Here is a 21389-nt window from a genome sequence, read left to right on the forward strand (position 1 = left end):
TACTGGCATCTAGTGGGTAGTGGCCAGGGAGGTGGGTAAATATGCTACAATACACAGGACAGCCCCTGCAACAGAGAATTAACTGGTCCAAAATGTCAACAGTGCTGAGGTTGAAAAACCCTGCTCTCTGGGTTTCGGACTTTGAGCCCAGACTCCAGTCTTTGGGTGGCCTCAGGCCTTCCCGCCAGCACTTGCAGACACCACTATCCTTCCAGGGCAGCAGGCTGCCCGGGACTGTGACAGAGCTCCTGAGGATGGGGGTGATGGCTGGTTCTACACCCAATTCAGAACAGTCTTAGCACCCGGAGGACAGTTAGTACCGCACAGTCAGTACCGCACTATTCGATGAATAGCAGTAGAACATGAAGGCTGAAATCCTTTCTCATTCACCCTCCCAGTTCAGCTAGTGGAATCCCTGCTACTAAAGGCAAGATTATGGATTCCCCAAAGTCTGGCTCAAAGGTGGAGAGGCTCATGTTCTGGATAGGCTGTGCTTTCCCTTCAGGAAATATGGAAGGGGAGATGGGGGAGAAATAAGAGCTGTCTGAGGCTTTACCAGAATGTTCAGCTCGATCCTTTCCCATTTTGCTCCCCTCTCATGCCCTTGGAGAAAGGGAGTCACAGGACCTCTACACCCTGAACATTATGGGTGAACTTGGACACTGGTATCCCCTTTTCGTCAGGACATTTCTGAAGGTAGAGGCACAGCTGGTCTTAGGGGTTACGGTGAGGAAGCATGAACAAGGGTGCCCCAGTGGCTGCACAACTGACCAAAGGAACCTGGCAAAGGGGCAGGCGCAGCGAACAGAGGCATGGGCACACCTGGACAGGTGCAGGGGGTCTACATGACAGAGAACCAGTTGGGGTGAAGCTGAACCAGACATGTCACCTGTACAAAAACTTCCACACGTGGGCGCCATTAAAAATAAGTTGAGACAGATCAAGATAGAACACAGCTCTTCTCTCTTAGTCCCTGACTGTGGCTGAGGCTGGTGTCACTACTACCTGGGGCCAGATGACACTAAAACAGGAGCCAGCTGAGAAGGGCCATCTCTCCTGAATGCAGACCCCTCGTCCCCTCCCTGCAGGTGAGTACCAGCAAGCCCTTGGAAGGAGCTGGCTGTGGGGGGCCGTGCAGTGGAGGAGGTCCCAGGACATTTTGACAACCAGATTGGATTATAGAAATCACTGAACTGCTGTATTAGTTTGCTAGGGTTGCCATGACAAAATACCATAGACTGGGTGGCTTAAAAAACAAATTTATTTTCTCACCATTCTGGAGGCTAGAAGTCTGAGCTCACGATGTTGGGAGGGTTGGTTTCTCCTGAGGCCCGTCTCCTTGGCTTGCAGGTGGCGTCTTCCTGCTGTGTCCTCTCACCTGTGTGTATGTCTATGTTCTTATCTTCTTTTAAGGACACCAGTCACACTGGTTTGGGACCTACCCTTGTGATCTTATTTTAACTTAATTACATTGTCAAGGCTCTATCTCCCAAATAGAGTCACTTTCTGAAGTATTGGGGATTAGGATTTCAATATATGAATTTTGGGGGAAACAATTCAGCCCATAACAACCAGATTTAGTTCTAAACTGGTCTGGGACAAAACTAAGATGTCTGCTCAAGGGGGACTGGAATGTTCAGGGTCAATGCTGAGATTAAGAGAGCTTCTAGTTTGAACATCACCGATAGGACACTCTTCAAACACAATACAAGAGGAATCAGTCTTCTTTCATAATTAATCAGAGTACCTTGTGCCAACATATAGCTGATACTCTTAGGGCAAAAACATGTACAAGCTTGTGTTAGATGATTTTATCCAGTTTCCCACCCAGGCCCAGTACAGATATAAGCCAGCACCAGAGTAGGGTAATGTGGGCCAGGATGGGCTGTGTTCTGGGACATGCCTGAGATGGGACCCAATGTCCATACTGTTCCCAGTGGACCGAATTCTGGCATGAAGCTCCATGGTATATGAGCCTACGCCTCCTGCAGACCTACTGTTTCGTCAGAGTGGATCTCATGATGTGGGGTGCAGCCCCTGGCATGGCTGGCTGAGCCAGCCAAGGATCTGAGCCAGGCTGAGATACTTATGCATGGTCACTGCTCTCATGGCCACTGGATCAATTCATCTTGGGTAGCTCTTGAGAGTTATTCTTAGGACTGTACCCATGAATTCAATCTCACTCTGTGATGAATCCTGGGAAACTAATTGGAATTTTTGGTATGATGACTGACAGATATCCCCACCCTTATGGAGAATGTATTAACCATGTTATTTTTTACCTGGTATGATGGTCAATTTTATGTGTCAACTTGGGAGGTTGTCTTTGGATGAGATTAACATTTAAATCAATGAATCTTGGTAAAGCAGATTGCCCTCCATAGTGTGGGTGGCCCTCATCCAATCTGAAGGCCTGCATAGAACAAAAACCAACCTCCCCTGAGCAACAGGGAATTCATCATCAGATTGCCTTTGCATTGGAACTGCACCGTTGGCTCTCTGAGATCTCCAGTCTGTGGGTTCACAGTGCAGATTTTGGACTTGCCAGCCTCTATAATCATGTCAGCTGATTCCTTATAATCCATCTCTCTTTGTCTTTATATACACATCTGATTGGCTCCATTTCTCTGGAGAACCCTGACTAATATACCTGGAGTAGTAATGATGGTGGGTTTTTTGGGGCAGACGTTGCGGTCTTTATGGAGGGGTCTGATGGAATCTAAATATGGGACAACCTTTCTCCTTACCCTTCCTCTATTCTGTTCTGGTTTCCCAGGTTCATGGCCTGCAAGTCTGATTCTCTCCATAGACAAGGGTGGGAAGAGTCAGTCCTTCACTGAGGCTGAGAAGCAAATGTGATTAAAGAGGCGAACAACCCAAGGTGAGAACCGAGGAGCAGTCTCAAGCTTCAGTCCAAGAGTTATGACTGGGGTCATATGCAAGAGATGAGGCCAGAGATCAGTCAGGAGTTGAGAAGATAGGATGCATTGGGAAGCAGCATAGGAGGAAAAAGTTTCAAAATTTGGGCTATACACAAAAAGATTGGGTTGAGCTCAATTTTATTGTGTTCAAGGAACGTGGGAGAGCAGTTTAAAGGCACAGAGTTATGTCAGGGTAACAGAGAGCAATGCATTCAAAGCCCACCTCTACTACCTACTAGTTCTATGTGTGACCGTGGTCAAGTCACTTACTATCTTTGTGCAAAAGAGGAATAATAAGCCATTTCATAATAATGACCTTACAATAATAGTAAGGTCAAGTCACTTACTATCTTTGTGCAAAAGAGGAATAATAATAATAAGCCAATAATAATAAGTGTGAATTAAGATACAATGTAGAGTATTTGACCTGGGACCTAGCACATGTTGAGGGTCTAATCAATAAAGTTGTATCCATAAATACAAGCACCACAAGTCTTGTTCAATAAAACACTTTGGTTCTGAGCCAAGCTCCCCTTTTCCTTTCCAGGAGTTAATGTGTTCTAATTGAAATTAGCCTGAGGATGTGTGGAAAAAGGCTCACTTTGAAACCCTTGTTAATGATACGTATCTTTATTATCACTTTCTATTTCAGCCTGAATCACTGATTTTATTTTAGCAATTTAAGTATTACTCTTGGTCTTATTAACAATCCAAGTTATTCAAAGGGAAAGTTGGTATAGCAATTCTCATTGAGATTCCTGCCTGGCTAAGATTTGTGATGCAAAGATGGAAAATGAAAATAGAGAGGAAAAATGAGAGAATGTAGCTAAGGTCATTCCAGTAATGGTCAGAGTTCATATCCAAGTATGTGGAAATAATATCTTGTAGAAGGAGGCATGGCCGAGACTCCTATTTTCCAACCCATTACTCATTTTTCCTTTAGTTACAGAATTCCACTTTTTTTTTTAGATTAGAAATGTGCACAGCTGAATGAGTACATTTCCCAACCTCCTCTGCAGCCAGGTGTAGCCTTGTACCTAAATTCTTAATGGCATTTGTTGGGCGACTCTACCACAAAGGATCCTTAAAAGGGAAACAGCTGGGGCCCAACCTTCTGTCCTTCCCTGATCATGGATCGGAGGTGAGATGGCAGGTACTATACTCGTAGAAGCTATCATGGATCATGAGGCAACTCTGAAGACAGACGAACCTTGGTCCTTGATGACTTCATGGCACTGTCATCCCAGCTTTGGACTGCCCACTCCAGATCTCTTTTACGTGAGGGAATACACTCTTCTATGTTTGAGACACTGGGGCTGGATCTCTGATACTAGAATATAATAAACACAATTAATAACTGGCTCAAAATGATTTCACCTCAATCCACATTTTGCCTCCTCCCACCAGTATGTTGGCCTACTCTGTGGTGAGTCTGAAAATGGCTGTGAAGTAACTTTCAGAAGTTTATTCAAGGGAAATCCACAGTCATGGAGTCCTGATAGGGCAGACGACATCCTGAGCTGGCTGGAGGAATTTGGGACAGACCCTAGTTAACTGTAATCTATTTAACTTCTTGGGCCAATTGAATGAGTACTGCTTACAGTGGCCACTTAAAAAGAGGCCGGTTTATTGGGTGTGGTAGACAGAGAAGATAGGACTTTCTTCTCATTACCTCCTGTACCCACCAAACTCTTGGTTTCAGATACTCTCACAGTCGGGCTTGTTTCCTGGAAGGATGTAGCTGAGGACAGATATAATGTTAGAGACAATTCTACTTGACTGTTACTGTCAATTCCCTACTCCCTAATCTTTGTCGCTTGTTCAAAAGGGCATGTGCTGGGGGTCCATTTAGGTCTCAAAGTATCATCCTCTGTACAAACAAGAAGTACATCAATGTAGCCTGACTGGGCTGTCTCCTTATATTTTGTCTCCTGTGATATTTTGTACTTACTAGGTCAAGCCCTTTTATTAGCGATGGATCTGTCACTGAATTCTGTTGTTTTATTCCTTAAAATCCTCGTTTCTTCCAAGTCCCACCGGTAGCACTCTAAAACTGGCTCTTGGTACCTGATGCTAGGATTCATGCAACAGCTTCCTAACTAGCCTGCCCCTTATGGTATCAATGCCAGACTACCTTGCCTGAAAAACTGCTTTTGACGTGCTTCACTTCAGCTAAAAGGCTTCTCAATTTCCTGTTATCAATCATATGTTTGTTTTAAGGACATCCATAATTTGTTCCCAACTTGAATTTCCTCCTTCACCCCAACGCGCCCTTGGTTACATTCTCCTGACTGCCAGCAAGCCCCAGCCCTTTTGCTGGGAAGTCGTGCTGGGTGAGTCCCCCAGCTGGTCCCCGAATCCAAAGCCTAGTCATCCTCGTGGGGGGTGGGTGGGAGGGTAGCAGTGGGGGATGGGAGTCGTGACGCTGGTGGAAGAAAGTAACTGAAAGTATTAAGCACCTACCGTCTGCTTCCTTTTATAGTAATCTATTCGATAAGGGCCCAACTCAGGCCAATAACAAAAGCTTTCCTAACTTCTATATATAGGGAAGATTCACACAACTCAGGATTTTTTTTTTTTTTAAATTGTTGAGAAAGGGTTGGATATTTACAATTTATTGGACCATAAGACACTCTAGGAAAGAACCCTCTGCTGTACTTTTATATTCTCCCATCGGTGGGTTCCTGGAAGTCACTTCTATTAGGTTGGTGCGAAAGTAATCGCGTTTTTTTTTGCAACTATTTTTAACCTTTTAAACCGCAATTACTTTTGCACCAACCTACTACATACTCAGGGCTGGACTGGTAGGTCTTAGTGTTCAAGAAAGGGCGACCTTTGGGTTCTAATCCTGACTTATTAACTGAGTGACCAAGGCAACCCGCTTAATCTCAGCGAACTCATCGCCTGTCACCTGGAGTCGACCATACCTACCCTCCGGGTGAAATAAAGGTAAATGTATGCAAACCCTGCCACGCAATCCGTGGCCCACCCTTGGTGTTCAGTAACACTATTGTCAGGCCAGGAGGAGGTCCCAAGGCCAGTTCTCTCCGAACGGAAGGTCACCCGGGGCAGTACTTGAGGGGCACTGGCCCTACAGCTTCCCAGAACCCAGGACGCGCCTTAGCGACGCGGTGGCGCGCGCCAGGGCCGTCCTGGAAAACAGGAGCCTTTTCTCCGGGGAGTTTACCCCACCCACCTGCAGCCGAGCACCGCCACCAGGAAGGGGCGGGTACCCTTTCGCGGACCCGGCGACCCCGTCTCCTCCCCAAGGCCGGGTGGGGCGGCGCCGACGCGGACGTAGCTGCGGACCGTACCATCTCGCACCGGGGGGGTGGAGGCCTTCCCTCGGGTGTGAAACCAGGAAGCGCGACAGGGGGGGCACCGCAGTTCCCTCCTCCCAGTGGAAAAGGTCTCTTTAATCTCGTTTCTCGCGTTCTCTGGGCCGAGGGGGCGGCTCGGGCGCGGGTGGGACAGACGCCAGGGCCGCGCACCCCCCTGGTTGGGAGCGGCGAGCAGGGGGCGGAGCCTGCGGCGGGCGGCGGTGTCCTTGCACTGCACCCGGGTCGCGGCTTTATTCCGGGCGGTCGGCGCTGCGCGGCGTCTGGGGTTGTGAGAGGCCTGCGGGTGGCGTCACCATGTTGTGCCGGGCGGCGTGCAGGTGAGTCGCCCGGGCCGCGCGGCGGGCGCAGGCAGCAGTCGGGCGGCGGGGTCCTCCACGATTCCCTCTCTCCCCCCCCCCGCTCAGCCGCTCCCGGGGGACCCGGCGAGGTCGAGGGCACTGTCGGGGCCTTGGTGTGGCGGGGAGGCGGCGGGCGGCCCTGCCCGAGGACAGGTGTCAGTGGAGCGCGTCCAGGCGCTGCCCAGGGGCAGGACAGAGGCATTAGTTTAACGCTTCAAACGCGGCCGCGGAGCGAGCGAACGGCAGAGAGGCCCAGACGCGCTGCTCCTCCTGCAGCTCCGTCGGCGCACACGGCCGCTCGCGTGGCAGCGAACCCGCGGCGTGAGCGGGGGTCTGTGTTTGCGCTCCTTCCAGGACGAGCCGGAGGCTGGTGCCAGCTGCGGGGACCCTGGGCGCCCGGCAGAAGCACAGCCTCCCCGACTTGCCGTACGACTACGGCGCCCTGGAGCCTCACATCAGTGCCCAGATCATGCAGCTGCACCACAGCAAGCACCACGCGGCCTACGTGAACAACCTGAACGCCACCGAGGAGAAGTACGGGGAGGCGCTGGCGAAGGGTAGGTGCGGGCTGCGCGGCGCCGGGACGCGGGGGGGCGCCTGCGGGCCGGCGGGGCTCCGCACAGAAACGCTCCGCAAGGCCGTTGTAGGCGCTAACCTGCCGGCTTCTCAGGCCACCGGTGTCCTGACAATGGATGCTTATTCTGTGGTTTGGAGAAAGAATAGGAAAGAGAAAAAGAACAAGAAATGCTCTTCTGTTCCGTAGAACCACTCCTCGTGTTCCAGGCCGAAGTTCACCAGGAAAACATCCACTTTGTGGGAAACTGAAACAGGCTGGTGTTTATTTACTAATATTTAGAATTCAATTAAAATATAACGTGGAGTTGCTATTTTTTTTTTTAAGAGCTCAGTTGACAAAACCAGTAAGTGTGTGGATTTTACTGCGTTTTGTGTCTGGGGGTGTGTATGGGAATACTGTGTTTTAATGTTTCTGTACAAAAAACTTACACTTTTCAATCTACTAGTTAACCAGTGATTTGCAGAGGAAATAATCGACAGTCGTGTTTCCAGACTGGATGTATGGCTTCATTGGCTACACAGTTAAAAATGTGTTTTTTTCTTACATATACCCATTTTTATTGAATTTCAGTACTATATTTGTTGAGTAATTTTACGCAGTGACAGGTTGTTGACTGGGGACATCTAGTGGAAAAATGTAAGTATTTCAGCCTGATTGTGTATGAGGTAAATGGCTAAAGAAAAAGAGGAGAAAGTTGCCACATTCTGGAAAATTTACTGTGACAGTGAGAAACCTCAACTATGGCAAAAGATTCTGAATACGGGAAAAGTTTTCGTGATTTAGGAAATAACAAATTCTGGAAGGATGTGGTAATAGTGAGGTTGGGGAATATCCCCAGTTGTGAAAGTGTTTCCTGCATGACAGTATCTGAAAACCTATGAACCTGTCTCTTCAATATTTTCAAAACAGCTTTCAGTCCTTTTCTTGTGCAGTCGAAGCTTTACTTGTTTAACAAAAGCCACCAGAAAAAAAAGCTTTGCATTATATTCTACCACATTGCCCGTAAATTAATAAGTACCTGTGGAGCTTTCTTGTATTTAAAAAGTTATATTTTAAGAATTATTAAAGAGTTACATTTTCCTGTTTGAAAATTTGGCAAGAAAGGAGTATAAGTAAAATAACATCATCAATTTCATCATGTGTAAGTAACATAAATACTTTTCAAACAAAATATTTAACACTTACTGCGTTTAACAGAAAAAAACACTGAAGTGAAACCAAAGGAAATGTTGAACTTCAGAAAAGTGTTCTTAAAGGCAGATATTAAATCCCCCGTTTCTATTAAAATTTAAAAATGAATAAACTTTAAGAAATTAAGATTATTAAACTATTTCTCCATCAGCATGTTTTTATTCAATTAGAAAAATTTAGTTACTCATTTATTAAAACATAATTTAATAAATCTACATTTACTTTTAGGGTTACTCTCCAAGAAAAATTAATGAGGGAGATACTGATCTGTAAGAAAATTATTTTGTAAACATAACAACAACAAAAAGTTGGCACTTAAAAAAACTCTCAAATATGTATTCAGGTATTACGTGGTCCTCTCCTTTCTGAATTGCTAACCGACTGGAGGTTTGGCCTTGTTTCAGAAAGCAATATTTCCTACGTATGTTCTTGCTGTGTGTCCTAAGAACAGAAGTAGAGAGCTTTTTTTATTATGTAAGCTCTGAGCAAAGCACTCGGTGGTTCTTTGTGTCCTTCACTTTGCTGTTTGGTATCTTGTGAATAATAAACGCTCAATATTTATTGAACAAGGGAATTCCCATTTTTTCCAGCAGTTCAGTTCATCTGTAGCTTCTGGAAGGCATAGAAAAAATATTTTATTTTGTCTGTTTTTTTTTTTTTAGCAAGGTTGAAAAAAATGTCTTCAAACATGGCATTCTTTGTTTTGAAGTATTATAGATGTCAGAGAATTCTTTACCTTAGAAACTACGTTTAATATATTCAATTATGTACTCAGTGAACAAACCTTCATTGAGTATCTGCTACGTACAAGGCAGTATATTGGGCCCCAGGACATAGCAGTGCACGAAAATCCTTGTCCTCACCGGACCTTTCATTCTAGCAGGGAGATGGATGAACACATAAATATGTAGTATGCCAGGAGTTGTAAGAAAGACAAAGTAGGGGAATTACCCATTTTACCCCGTGGTTAGAGAAGGCTTCACTGATGAGGTTGACATTTTAGTAGAGACTTGAAGGAGAGGTGGAACGAAGCATAAGGCTGTTTCTGGGAAGAGTTCCCACACAGGCAGCAGTGGAAGCCCTAAGCTGGGAGCCTGCTGTACTTGTCATGTAAGTGCAAGGAGGCCAGTGTGGCTGGAGCTGGGCCAGCGGGAGATGCAGAGGGTCACGACATCCATTTCTGTAGCCGATTGTAAGGACCTGGGGTTCACTCTGAGAAATGCAGTCATTGGAGGGGTTTGACGAAAAGAGTGCCATGATCAGTTTGGGGTCTAGAGGAGCCCTCTGGCCACTGTGTTGAGAATAGACTGTAGGGGGTGGGTATAGAAGCAGGAGACCAGTGCCAGACAGTGGCAGGAATGCAGCTGGGAGATGCTGCTGGTCTGCACAGGAGGTAGGAAGGAGGGATTGGATTCTGGATGTGTTTTAAAGGAAGAGTGCTTTGCTGGTGGATATGAGGGTGGGTTAGACGGGGGGTGTGAGAGGAAAGGAGTCAAAAATGACCAAATTCTCAAAAATGTCCTGAGAAGACAGCTGGCACTTATGAGACAGGGAAGGTCACAGGAGGAGTAAGTTTGGGGTTGAAAATCAGGAGTTCAGTTTCGAATATGTTGTATTTCTTGTTAATGCAGCATCGCAATATCTCCCGGTGAGTAGTTGTCTGTCTGGAAAATGAGAGTTGGAAGTTTTCCATATAGCCCATATTTGGAATCGTACATTTTAGCATTCCACCATTTTCTATCTTTTTTCTTCATTCTTTCATTTGCTGGAATTTTTTCTGTTCAAGAAAACTGAGTTCTTGGAAGCTCCGCAGTGAATTTTCTACTAGCTTTGCCACGCCTGCTGAGCCTCTCACTAGTTGTTGAACATGTTATTAATTGATCTGAAAAATCACTGGGGCAAATAATTTTGGGAGGGTTTTTCTTTTTTCTTTTGTAGAATCTTGAAAATGTGGAATTCTAGGACCTATAGGGATGTTATAGATAAGCTGATTCAGTTACCTGACATTTTACAAAGAATAAAATAGTGTATAGAATGGTTACAAAAGTAAGAATTTTAAAAAATGTATTTGCATTTTAACATTTCAGGTGATGTTACAACTCAGATAGCTCTTCAGCCTGCACTAAAGTTCAATGGTGGAGGCCATCTCAATCATAGCATTTTCTGGACAAACCTGAGCCCTAATGGCGGTGGAGAACCCAAAGGTTGGTATATATTGGTGCAGGCTTAGCTGCATTTTGTGCATGCTAAAAAGGACTGTTCATTTCCTTATGTTACTTTAATTCTCTCTGAGGTATCATAATGGCCTATTTTTCATGGCAAGCAGTACAACCAAGTTGTAACTGTCAGAGGGACATATGTAAGAATAGAGAACGCATTCAGGGAGTTGTGTCATCAGATTTTATACACAAACACAATATCATATACAGTGTCAATATCACATACTTTTCTACATTAGGGAAAGACTGAGAAACACTTTAAAAAAGATAAACTTCACTTACTAGTTCTAGGACTTGTGAGATACTTAACCATTCTGTAGTTTAATTTTTTCATCTCTCTGATACAGGGATAATAATAAGCTCTGTTTTTTTTTTTCCTTTTCTTTATTTTTTTAAAGATTTGGGGGTGACAATTGTTAGTAAATTTACATAAATTTCAGGTATACAATTCTGTATTACATCCTGTATAAATCCCATTGTGTGTTCACCACCCAGGGTCAGTTCTCCTTCCATCACCATATATTTGATCCCCTTTACCCTCATCTACCACCTCCTACCCCCCGTACCCTCTGGTAACCACTAAACTATTGTCTGTGTCTATGAGTTTTTGTTTCTCATTTGCTTGTTTTGTTCTTATGTTTTTGGTTCATATACCACATATCAGTGAAATCATATGGTTGTCTACTTTTTCTGTCTGACTTATTTCGCTTAGCATTATAATCTCAAGATCCATCCACGTTGTCACAAATGGTCCTATTTCAGCTTTTCTTACCGCCGAATAGTATTCCATTGTGTATATATACCACAACTTCTTTATCCATTCATCTATCGAAGGACAGTTTGGTTGTTTCCATGTCTTGGCCACTGTAAATAAAGCTGCAGTGAACATTGGAGTACACTTGTCTTTATGGATAAATGTTTTCAAATTTTTTGGGTAGATACCCAGGAGAGGGATTGCTGGGTCATATGGTAATTCTATTCGTAATTTTTTTTTTTTTAGATTTTATTGGGGAAGGGGAACAGGACTTTATTGGGGGAACAGCGTGTACTTCCAGGATTTTTATTCCAAGTCAAGTTGTTGTCCTTTCAGTCTTAGTTGTGGAGGGCGCAGCTCAGCTCCAGATCCAGTTGCTGTTGCTAGTTGCAGGGGGCACAGCCCACCATCCCTTGCATGACTTGAGGAATTGAACTGGCAACCTTGTGGTTGAGAGCCCACTGGCCCATGTGGGAATCGAACCGGCAGCCTTCGGAGTTAGGAGCATGGAGCTCTAACCGCCTGTGCCACCAGGCCGGCCCTGTAATTTTTTGAGGAACCTCCACACTGCCTTCCATAGCGGCTGCACCAGTCTGTATTCCCAGCAACGGTGTATGAGGGTTCCTTTTTCTCCACAGCCTCTCCAACACTTGTTACTATTTGTCTTGTTGATGATAGCCATTCTGACTGGGGTGAGGTGATATCTCATTGTGGTTTTTATTTGCATTTCTCTGATGATTAGTGACGTTGAGCATTTTTTCATATGTCTATTTGCCATTTGTATGTCCTCTTTGGAGAAATGTCTCTTCAGGTCGTCTGCCCATTTTTCAATTGGGTTGTTTTTTTTGTTGTTGTTGGGTTTCATGAGTTCCTTGTATATTTTGGATATTAGCCCCTTATTGGAGGCACTGTTTGCAAAAATCTTCTCCCATTTGGTTGGTTGCCTCTTTATTTTGTTAATGGTTTCTTTTGCTGTGCAAATTTTTTAAGTTTGATGTAGTGCCATTCATTTATTTTAGCTTTTACTTCCCTTGCCTTTGGACACAAATTCATAAAATGCTCTTTGAACCCAAGGTCCATAAGTTTAATATCTATGTTTTCTTCTATGCATTTTATTGTTTCAGGTCTTATGCTTAAGTCTTTGATCTATTTTGAATTAATTTTGGTACATGGTGACAGATAGCAGTCCAGTTTCATTCTTTTGCACGTGGCTTTCCAATTCTCCTAGCACCATTTATTGAGGAGGCTGCCTTTTCTCCATTGTATGTTTTTTGCTTCTTTGTCAAAAATTATGTCTATATTTATGTGGTTTTGTTTCTGGGTTCTCAGTTCAATTCCATTGGTCTGTGTCTGTTTCTCTGCCAATACCATGCTGTTTTGATTATTGTTGCCCTGTAATACAAGCTAAAGTCAGGGAGTGTAATACCTCCAGCATTGTTCTTTTTTCTCAGGATTGCTTTGGCTCTTTGGGGTCTTTTGTGGTTCCAAACAAATTTGATGACTTTTTTGTTCTATTTCTTTAAAAAATGCCATTGGGATTTTGATGGGGATTACATTAAATCTGCTTTGGGAAATACAGCCATTTTAACTATGTTGATTCTTCCAATCCATGAACACAGAATGTCTTTCCAATAATAGGCTCTTTTGAGAATTAAATAAGTAATTATATGTAGTGCATACAGTAGTACCTTTTGCTATTATTTTACTACTGTTCCTAACTGCTAAGAAGTCAGTTGTCCCAGAAAATCAGGTTTTCCGGGACAACTGCAGGTGATGAGAGGGGTATGGAGCTGATGGTCTGGCCTGCTCTCCTCATGTACTGTATTTCCTGTGAAGACTGTGGAGGCCCAGATGACTAATTATCCTCCTCACCGCAAGGAAGGTATGGGGCACAGATACAGCTCCCTTCCTTTATTTCTGGGCTTCTGGAGTGTACCTTAAGTTTATGGGCTTTTTGTTTTTTTAAATTGTGTTCTAGAAGGCATCTTTTTTTTTTTTTTTTTCCGGTGTATAGAGGACGTTTAATATTTCTGTGCTGGTCAAACGGAACACAGGTGGGGAGTACACGGGGGAGGGGGCAAGGGCCCCCTGCCTCTCGGGAGGGGTGGCTTGTGAAGGGGTGTTATGTGGGGGTTTCTTGGGAAATAGTCCAAGGATTCTTCTCAGCAAAGGGGCCTGGCCTGGTGTGTCACGAGCATCCAACACACCCAGTCCTTGGCCTCAAGTTGGGATCCCCCATAGGGGGTCTGTGGAGAGTCTCACTTTTTCCAGCTTCTTTGCTGGAATCCACACTCCCAGCGTGATGGGGGAATTGGTCCTAGAGAGGGGTTTGGAGAGCCCCCAGGAAGCAGCCCAGGGTTGGGAGTAGGGCTCACATGCCCACTGCCTGCGGGGATGTGGGAGCTGAGGACAGCCCACTCTCTCCCTGCCCTGTTTCCTAGAAGGCATCTTACGCACTTGAAATAAGCAATTTCATTACGAAGTAAAGATGAATGGGGGTAGGTAATATGGGAAGTTGGGCAATTTATTATTTGTGAGTTATGTTTTCAGACCACGACCTATACTTTTTTTTAATTTTATTTTATTGGGGAATATTGGAGAACAGTGTGTTTCTGCAGGGCCCATCAACTCCAAGTCGTCCTTCAATCTAGTTGTGGAATGCGCAGCTCAGCTCTAAGTCTGGTCGCTGTTTTCAATCTTAGTTGCAGGGGGCGCAGCCCACCATCCCATGTGGGAGTTGAACCGGCAACCTTGTTGTCAAGAGTTGTGCTCTAACCAACTGAGCCATCCGGCTGCCCCGACGTAATACTTGAGGTTTTGTGAGTTACCAGAGTGTCAGATACTCCCCTATTCAACCAACAGGTGTTGCTATTCTCTGCCGTCTTGTGTTATCTGTACCACTTTATTCCATCGTTTGTGCTTATAATATGATTACTTTTAAACCAATAGAATGAGAGAAGTGATATTTTTGGTCCAGTTGATTTAATTGATGTGCTCAATCTAAAATTATATTCTGTATTACTACAGAATAAAAAAGGGTTATGGCTCTTAAAGTGTACTCTTAGTTCAGAGAAGAAAATCTCTCTTTTTAAAATGATATACTTAAGAGGGGAAAGATCTAGGCTGCCTTGGAGAAGAACCAGATAACAGCCATAGCATTTTATTCCCCAGCTGAGACAGAGCAGGAAGGGTAGGAGTAAATGTAAAATTTTCACTGAGGGGACGAAAAGAAAGCTAATGGAAAATATTCTTTCTTTCCTGATGGCAATAGCACAGTGAGTGAAGAAACCCCCCTAACATGCTTTAGTAACAGACATGTGAATTCAAATTGTGAGACCTGTGCCACTCGTGTCAGGGCAGAGCAACACAGTGCTATGTAGGCTCACTGGGTTTTGTTATATCCTCTGTATGATGTTGTCTTGTTGTATCTTGGGCCATATGACAAGAATATTTTAATATATGTACTACAGTATTTTACTGTAATTGTTGCCATCTATTCATTTATGGGTGTTCTTTGGATTTTTTTTTTTTTCTTTAATAGGAGAATTGCTGGAAGCCATCAAACGTGACTTTGGCTCCTTCGCCAAATTGAAGGAGAAGCTGACCACTGTATCTGCTGGTGTTCAAGGCTCAGGTTGGGGCTGGCTTGGTTTCAATAAGGAGCAGGGACGCTTACAGATTGCTGCTTGTCCTAACCAGGATCCCCTTCAGGGCACAACAGGTGAGACTGCAAAACTGTTACACGTTCATTTGGGAGAGATGGTTCACTCTAGAGCAGGGGTGTCCAAACTGCGGCCCGCGCGCCAACTGCGGCCCGCAATCCATTGTGAATTGGCCCGAAGCAAATTCCAAAATATATTTCGTTTTCTTAAATAAACCAGGTGAGGCATTACGTACTCCACCTCGAGTGAGTGGCCTGGCTGTTTGTGCATTTTACCGCATATGGCCCTTGGTAAAAAACGTTGAAAAAAGTTTGGACACCCCTGCTCTAAAGCACTTAACTGGAAATAAGCAAAACCAGCAATGTTTAAATCTATCATGTGCATGTACTCATTTGAGCAAACCTTAACAGATATCTTAACAGATGTCTGCCCAGAGTCTCATGTGAGCAACAGTACTTTAAAAGTCCTTGGTATTTTGAAATCTTAAATCTTGTAAAAAATAAGCACATGTAATTTTACAGTTACATTGACAAAAAAATGTCTTAAACTCTGCTTCATTTGTCAGAGTTCGTATCAGCTTATATATTAGGTTGATGCAAAGGTAAGTGTGGTTTTTGCAATTATTTTTAACCTTTTAAACCGCAATTACTTTTGCACCAACCTAATAATTATATGCACTAAAAAAACTCCCTAAAATTAGATAAACAAGAGGAAGGAAAAGATGTATGAAGTGAGTCTGACTCCCTCTGTTGAACACTTGTAGTCTAACTGGACGAGAGAGCTCGGGTTTCCAGAATTCTGCCTTTCTGGGGGTTTTTAGTCTATGAAAATATTTGGCTTAGAAGCATTAGGCTGGGCTCACCTAATCCCTTTTTATGTTGAGCCAGATTGAATTAGAAGCTGATTAGGAAAAAGAGTCATAAGTTATCTAGCAGTTAGCTGGAACTGTGATCTTCAACGTGAAGAAGCCAAAGTGACACCTTAACATCGAACAGAAGTGGTTCTCAGCCACCTTTTCTACTGCTACACAAGTCAGAAGACTTGGTTCTGTGACTCACTTACTGATATACTCAGACTTTGCCAGAATCTAAATGGCTCTTTTAGGAAAGTGAGATACCACAGAATTTGTAAAAGCAACAAAAGATTTGTGAGCACTGCCTGCTGTAGAGTCAGGTATACCTGTGAAGTTACCTAACTGGAAAGGCTCTGATTTCCAGGTGAATCCTGGCAACATCTCCATCTCTCCCACTTGAAGAAAGCCCATTGGTATGAAAATAAGTGAGAGTCACAGCAATTTATTTATGGGAAAAATGATTTGCAAATTTCACTGCCTTAATAATGTATAATAAATTATTGGTGACATACCTCACAACTGATCGACATACTGGTTGAGAATTATTTTCTAGAGAACTCTCATTTATTTAGTTTGAGAGTTTTTTCTAAATGTTTTATAAATATAACTAATTCTTCATTTACACTATTTAGCTTCTGAAACCAGTATATCTTTTTCTTTAGTCCTATTCAGTTTTCCTGATTAACCTGTTCTTTCTATTAGTGTCTCAGAAATGCTTTGTATTCTCCAAGACTAACATTAGCCTTGCGGAGCAGCAGGACAGGTTTCTCATAACCCCCTGTGGAAGGTCCTCAGTCACCCCCACAAACAACACACCCTTCCTGAGACCCCCAATGAGGACGGCTGAGAATGGGCTCTTGGATAAATCTGTTAATATTTTAAGAACAGCTATTAAAATATTGTAGTTCATTGATTTTCCCAAGTCTATTTTAATTATTTTTACTGTTTATCAACTGTTCTTCCAAAGAGTGAAGTTTGAAATCTTTTTTATAGGAATATTTATTCTTATGCTCATCTCCTATTTATATGAGAAACTGGAAAATGGATGAGAATCCTGTAAAGATAATTTTGTATGCATAGGGTAAAGATTAAATTGAGAAGATGCAGTGTTTCAGATTGAAATTTATAGTTTTTGCTTTTTTCTCTTCTTTCCAATAGGTCTTATTCCACTGCTGGGAATTGATGTGTGGGAGCATGCTTATTACCTGCAGTATAAAAATGTCAGACCTGATTATCTAAAAGCTATTTGGAATGTAGTCAACTGGGAGAATGTAACTGAAAGATACATGGCTTGCAAAAAGTAAAACATGAGCTTTGCACGGAGCACATAAAGCTCTTTATGACTACTTTTGTAGTAGTGCAGAGAGCCGCAATATACCCGTAAGCTGCTCTATTGTAGTTCTGAATGTAGCTTATTCAAATATTTGATACACATAATGTAGTGTCGTGAATCATTTCTTTGTTATTGAGCAACCGTTTGAAAGTGTTAAATGCTTTGTATGTTTTGTGTGTGTTTTGATTGAACATTTTCTTCAGAGAGCTAAAATACCTAGGAGGTTATGCATGTCATCATAAAGCCATCAAAAATATTGTATCCCTATTCTGTTGGGGCCTCTAGCAAAGGCTTTCTAATCCTCTTTTACTGCATTTATTGAAAATCTAGTCTTTTGCCCCAGTTGTGTAACAATAAAATATTAAATTTATTCCCCAAGAGATAGTCAGTTTTCTACTAAAAATTTATTTTTTTGTAAGTAATCCTCTGTTTAGGACATCACCCAGTGGTCTTTAATTATTTATGGTCACATGTTGCACAAAGTTAACACCATTTGTCATTTAAAAAAACATAACTTGATTGCTAGTTGAGACTTGCTTTATTATGAGAAGGAAATAGTTGTGCATCTGAATTTTTTTGTAGGAAGAAATACAGAAACCATCACATGGAATTTTGTCCTCAAACACAGAAATGTGTATTGCATAAGTATTCAAAATGGGTCGATTTGGGCCTAGTTGACGAAATCAGTGACAGCGATGAGGCCACCTGTCACTGGCCAGGTACTGGCCCCCTTCTTTCATGCCTGTTCTGAGCCGCCCTCTCAAGAGCACCGGCCTGGTCAGGCTCTGCCTTCCCAGTGACGAGAAGCAAAGCGGCTCCTAGACGTAGTCAGCTGCACCTCCCCCAGTAACATTCATTGTCAAACACTTGTTTTAGAGTTATTCTATCCATTTGATGCTTTTTTTTTTTTTTTAGAAAATGTACAATCACTTATTGGAGCTTCATATTGCTGAGTTTTTTCAATAAAGGAAAACCATACCCGTAATACAGCGACACAGCATGTCAGATTATGTTCCTGTTCTGCTGTAAATGGAGCTCTTCCCATGTAGCACGGGGTCTTGGTGCACTTGGCTCAGTGTTCATCCCGTTTCAGCATCTTTCTCATCACCTTTAATGGTTGTATAATGTTTTATCAATTGGACATTTCCTAATTTATTTTATAGTTCTATTACTGAATATTACATTTGTTTCTAATTGTTTATTATAAACAATGCTGTAATGAGCAACCCACATAGGTTTTACTTTCGACTGGAATGTTTTTTTCTAAATAGGTTTATGCTTAAACCTATTTAGTAACAGGATGTTTTCCCAAGTTTATTTTTTATCTTTTCCCCATTTTATTTTCCTGCTTTTTAATGGAAAAATGGAGTAACTTAGCAATTTCAATATTGAAGACTGAAGTTTAAAAAATAATTAAATTCAAAGCACTTTTAGAATTCAGTTAGAAAAGCATTGAGGCCTTCTGAATTGTCAGGAGTATTGATGAGACTGATGATAACTGTGTGTGTGTGTCTGTTTGCTTATGGATTGAAAATACTTGAGAGACTGATTATATACCATAGTAAAATGACTTTCATGGAGGCCAAATGGGAGTCATGTGATTACTGCTTACCTATATAATATATATGCTTATATATTTATACATAAGGCATTGAACTCTTGAAACTGACCTTCTAGAAAAGTAGGACCTTTTGAAAGATGGGCTTTTGAATACAAGTAGTCTGCTAGATCTTGGTTTGTATGGAACTGAGATGTGCATAGACCACTGATTTATATAAAACTTTTTGATTCTTATGCATTAAGATTGCAAAAAAAATTCAATGTTGAAATTTCTATGGGGCTCCATTTTTGCTTTGGCTTTATGTCGAGGGAATGAGGGAAAGCACACTGTCCTCACTAACGTTTTGCTTTTTCCTCTCTGTCAGATAGATTTTAAGAGTCTAAGATAATTTACAGATTTTAATCATCCAGTGGAAAATGAGACCAAGATTCTGTTTAGCCCTGTGTTTCATAGTAGAAAAGAAACAGAAAAGGTGGAATAGCCATTTCTTTTGAAAAGAACAAGTGGTGTTCATCCAGGAAGGCTATTTGTGACTGAATCAGCAGTGCCTGCTGATGCGCAGTCTAGATGTGCTTCACAAACCTTAGCACGATTTGCGCTGCAGGGGAACAGGACACAAAACAAACACGGTCTGTGAAATAGTATCTGTTGCTTGAACCATTGTGTAATAATTAAACTTTAATGTTGAGAAATTACAACTTTATTACACCTCAAATTCAGGATCTTAAAATGAGATTTGAATTTCTGTTGGGTACCTTTAAAAAAGTAACATCAAAATCATAAAATTAAGATTGATGTGTGTTGTGAGTCATATCTAAAACTAGGTATGAACAAATTGTATTTCCTAAATTTCAGGGGTACTACTGTTTGGGAAACCTATTACATAACTTTTATATATCACTGTCACTCATCTTTAGCCATACTCTAATGATCCAGCAAGCTAATGTCCTGTCTTCTAAGATATGCATAGTACATAATAAAAATCCAATAAGGTCCTGGATAGTTTTCACTTGATTATTCATTAAAGAAACATTTATTTTCCTATTGTGTGAATTTTTTTGATTGTTAATAAAAATCTTTCAACTATCAAAAGAAGTCTGTGTTATGCATGTGTGTCAAAACATTAATCCTACATGCTTTATCATTTTTACTGTGGGAAGGGAATACTAAATGATAGGTAGTTGAAATTTTGGTCTTAAATCCCAGATAGGAACTCTATCTCCAGTCATATCTGTAGTAAGTCACCTGAAAATGTAATAGCATAATATTTTATTTATTTATTTATTTATTTATTTATTTATTTTTATTTTTATTTATTTATTTTTGAAGATTTTATTGGGGAAGGGGAACAGGGCTTTATTGGGGGAACAGTATGTACTTCCAGGATATTTATTCCAAGTCCAGTTGTCCTTTCAATCTTAGTTGTGGAGGGTGCCGTTCAGCTTCAAGTTGTTGTCCTTTCAGTCTTAGTTGTGGAGGGCGCAGCTCAGCTCCAGGTCCAGTTGCTGTTGCTAGTTGCAGAGGGCACAGCCCACCATCCCTTGCGGGAGTCGAACCTGCAACCTTGTGGTTGAGAGGACGTGCTCCAACCAACTGAGCCATCCGGGAGCTCAGCTTAAGGTGCCATGTTCAATCTTAGTTGCAGGGGGCGCAGCCCACCATCCCTTGCGTGATTTGAGGAATCGAACTGGCAACCTTGTGGTTGAGAGCCCACTGGCCCATGTGGGAATTGAACCGGCAGCCTTTGGAGTTAGGAGCACGGAACTAACTGCCTGAGCCACCGGGCCGGCCCAATATTTTATTTTTTATTATTTTTTACACTATTTAGACATTCAATATTATATTAGTTTTGGGTATACAGCATAGTGGTTAGATATTTCTATAAGAAGTGGGCTGGCCCGATGGCTCAGGTGGTTGGAGCTCCTAAATTTGTTGCTTGAACCATTGTGTAATAATTAAACTTTATTACACTGAAGGCTGTGTACACTGAAGGCTATGACGCTGAAGGCTGCCAGTTCGATTCCCACATAGGCCAGTGGGTTTTCAACCACAAGGTTGGCAGTTCAACTCCTTGACTCCCACAAAGGATGGTGGGCTGTGCCCCCTGCAACTAACAATGGCAACTGGACCTGGAGCTGAACAGCACCCTCCACAACTACGATTGAAAGAACAACAATTTGACTTGGAAAAAAATCCTGGAAGTACACACTGTTCCCCAATAAAGTCCTGTTCCCCTTCCCCAATAAAAAATAATGATAATTTAAGAAGTAATCCCCTTGACTAGTCTAGTACCCACCTGGCACTATACATAGTTATTACCATATTATTGACTATATTCTCTATGCTGTACTTTACATCCCATAACTATTTTGTAACTACCAATTTGTACTTCTTAATGCATTGACCTTTTACACCCTACCCCTCAACCTCCCTCCCGTTTACCACCCCAATAAATCTAGTACTCATCTGATACCATACATAGTTACTAAAATATTGACTATAATCTATATGCTATACTTTGTATCCCCATGACTACTGTGTAACAACAAATTTGTACTTCTTAATCCTTTCCCTTTTTCACTCATCCCCACCACCTCCCATCTGGCAACCATCAAAATGTTCTCTGTATCTATGAGTTA

At 42.4% G+C, this 21389-nt stretch overlaps 2 protein-coding genes across 2 annotated transcripts; one reads left to right on the forward strand and one right to left on the reverse strand.

The window, feature by feature from the left end:
• Positions 1-1244: 1244 nt before the first annotated feature.
• Positions 1245-6924, reverse strand: LOC308496211 (uncharacterized protein). The gene is made up of 2 exons (XM_081045093.1): positions 6118-6924; positions 1245-4251 (listed from the first exon to the last, which is right to left on the reverse strand). The coding sequence occupies exons 1-2, from the start codon at positions 6800-6802 to the stop codon at positions 4196-4198; spliced, it is 741 nt and encodes a 246-aa protein (XP_080901219.1). The 5' UTR covers positions 6803-6924; the 3' UTR covers positions 1245-4195.
• SOD2 (superoxide dismutase 2) lies at positions 6367-19839 on the forward strand. Its single transcript, XM_081045094.1, has 5 exons — positions 6367-6579; positions 6955-7157; positions 10456-10572; positions 14883-15062; positions 17015-19839. The coding sequence occupies exons 1-5, from the start codon at positions 6557-6559 to the stop codon at positions 17158-17160; spliced, it is 669 nt and encodes a 222-aa protein (XP_080901220.1). The 5' UTR covers positions 6367-6556; the 3' UTR covers positions 17161-19839.
• Positions 19840-21389: the final 1550 nt, after the last annotated feature.

Source organism: Rhinolophus hipposideros, assembly GCF_964194185.1.
Source record: "Rhinolophus hipposideros genome assembly, chromosome: 3".
In the NCBI taxonomy this organism is placed as follows: Eukaryota; Metazoa; Chordata; class Mammalia; order Chiroptera; family Rhinolophidae; genus Rhinolophus; species Rhinolophus hipposideros.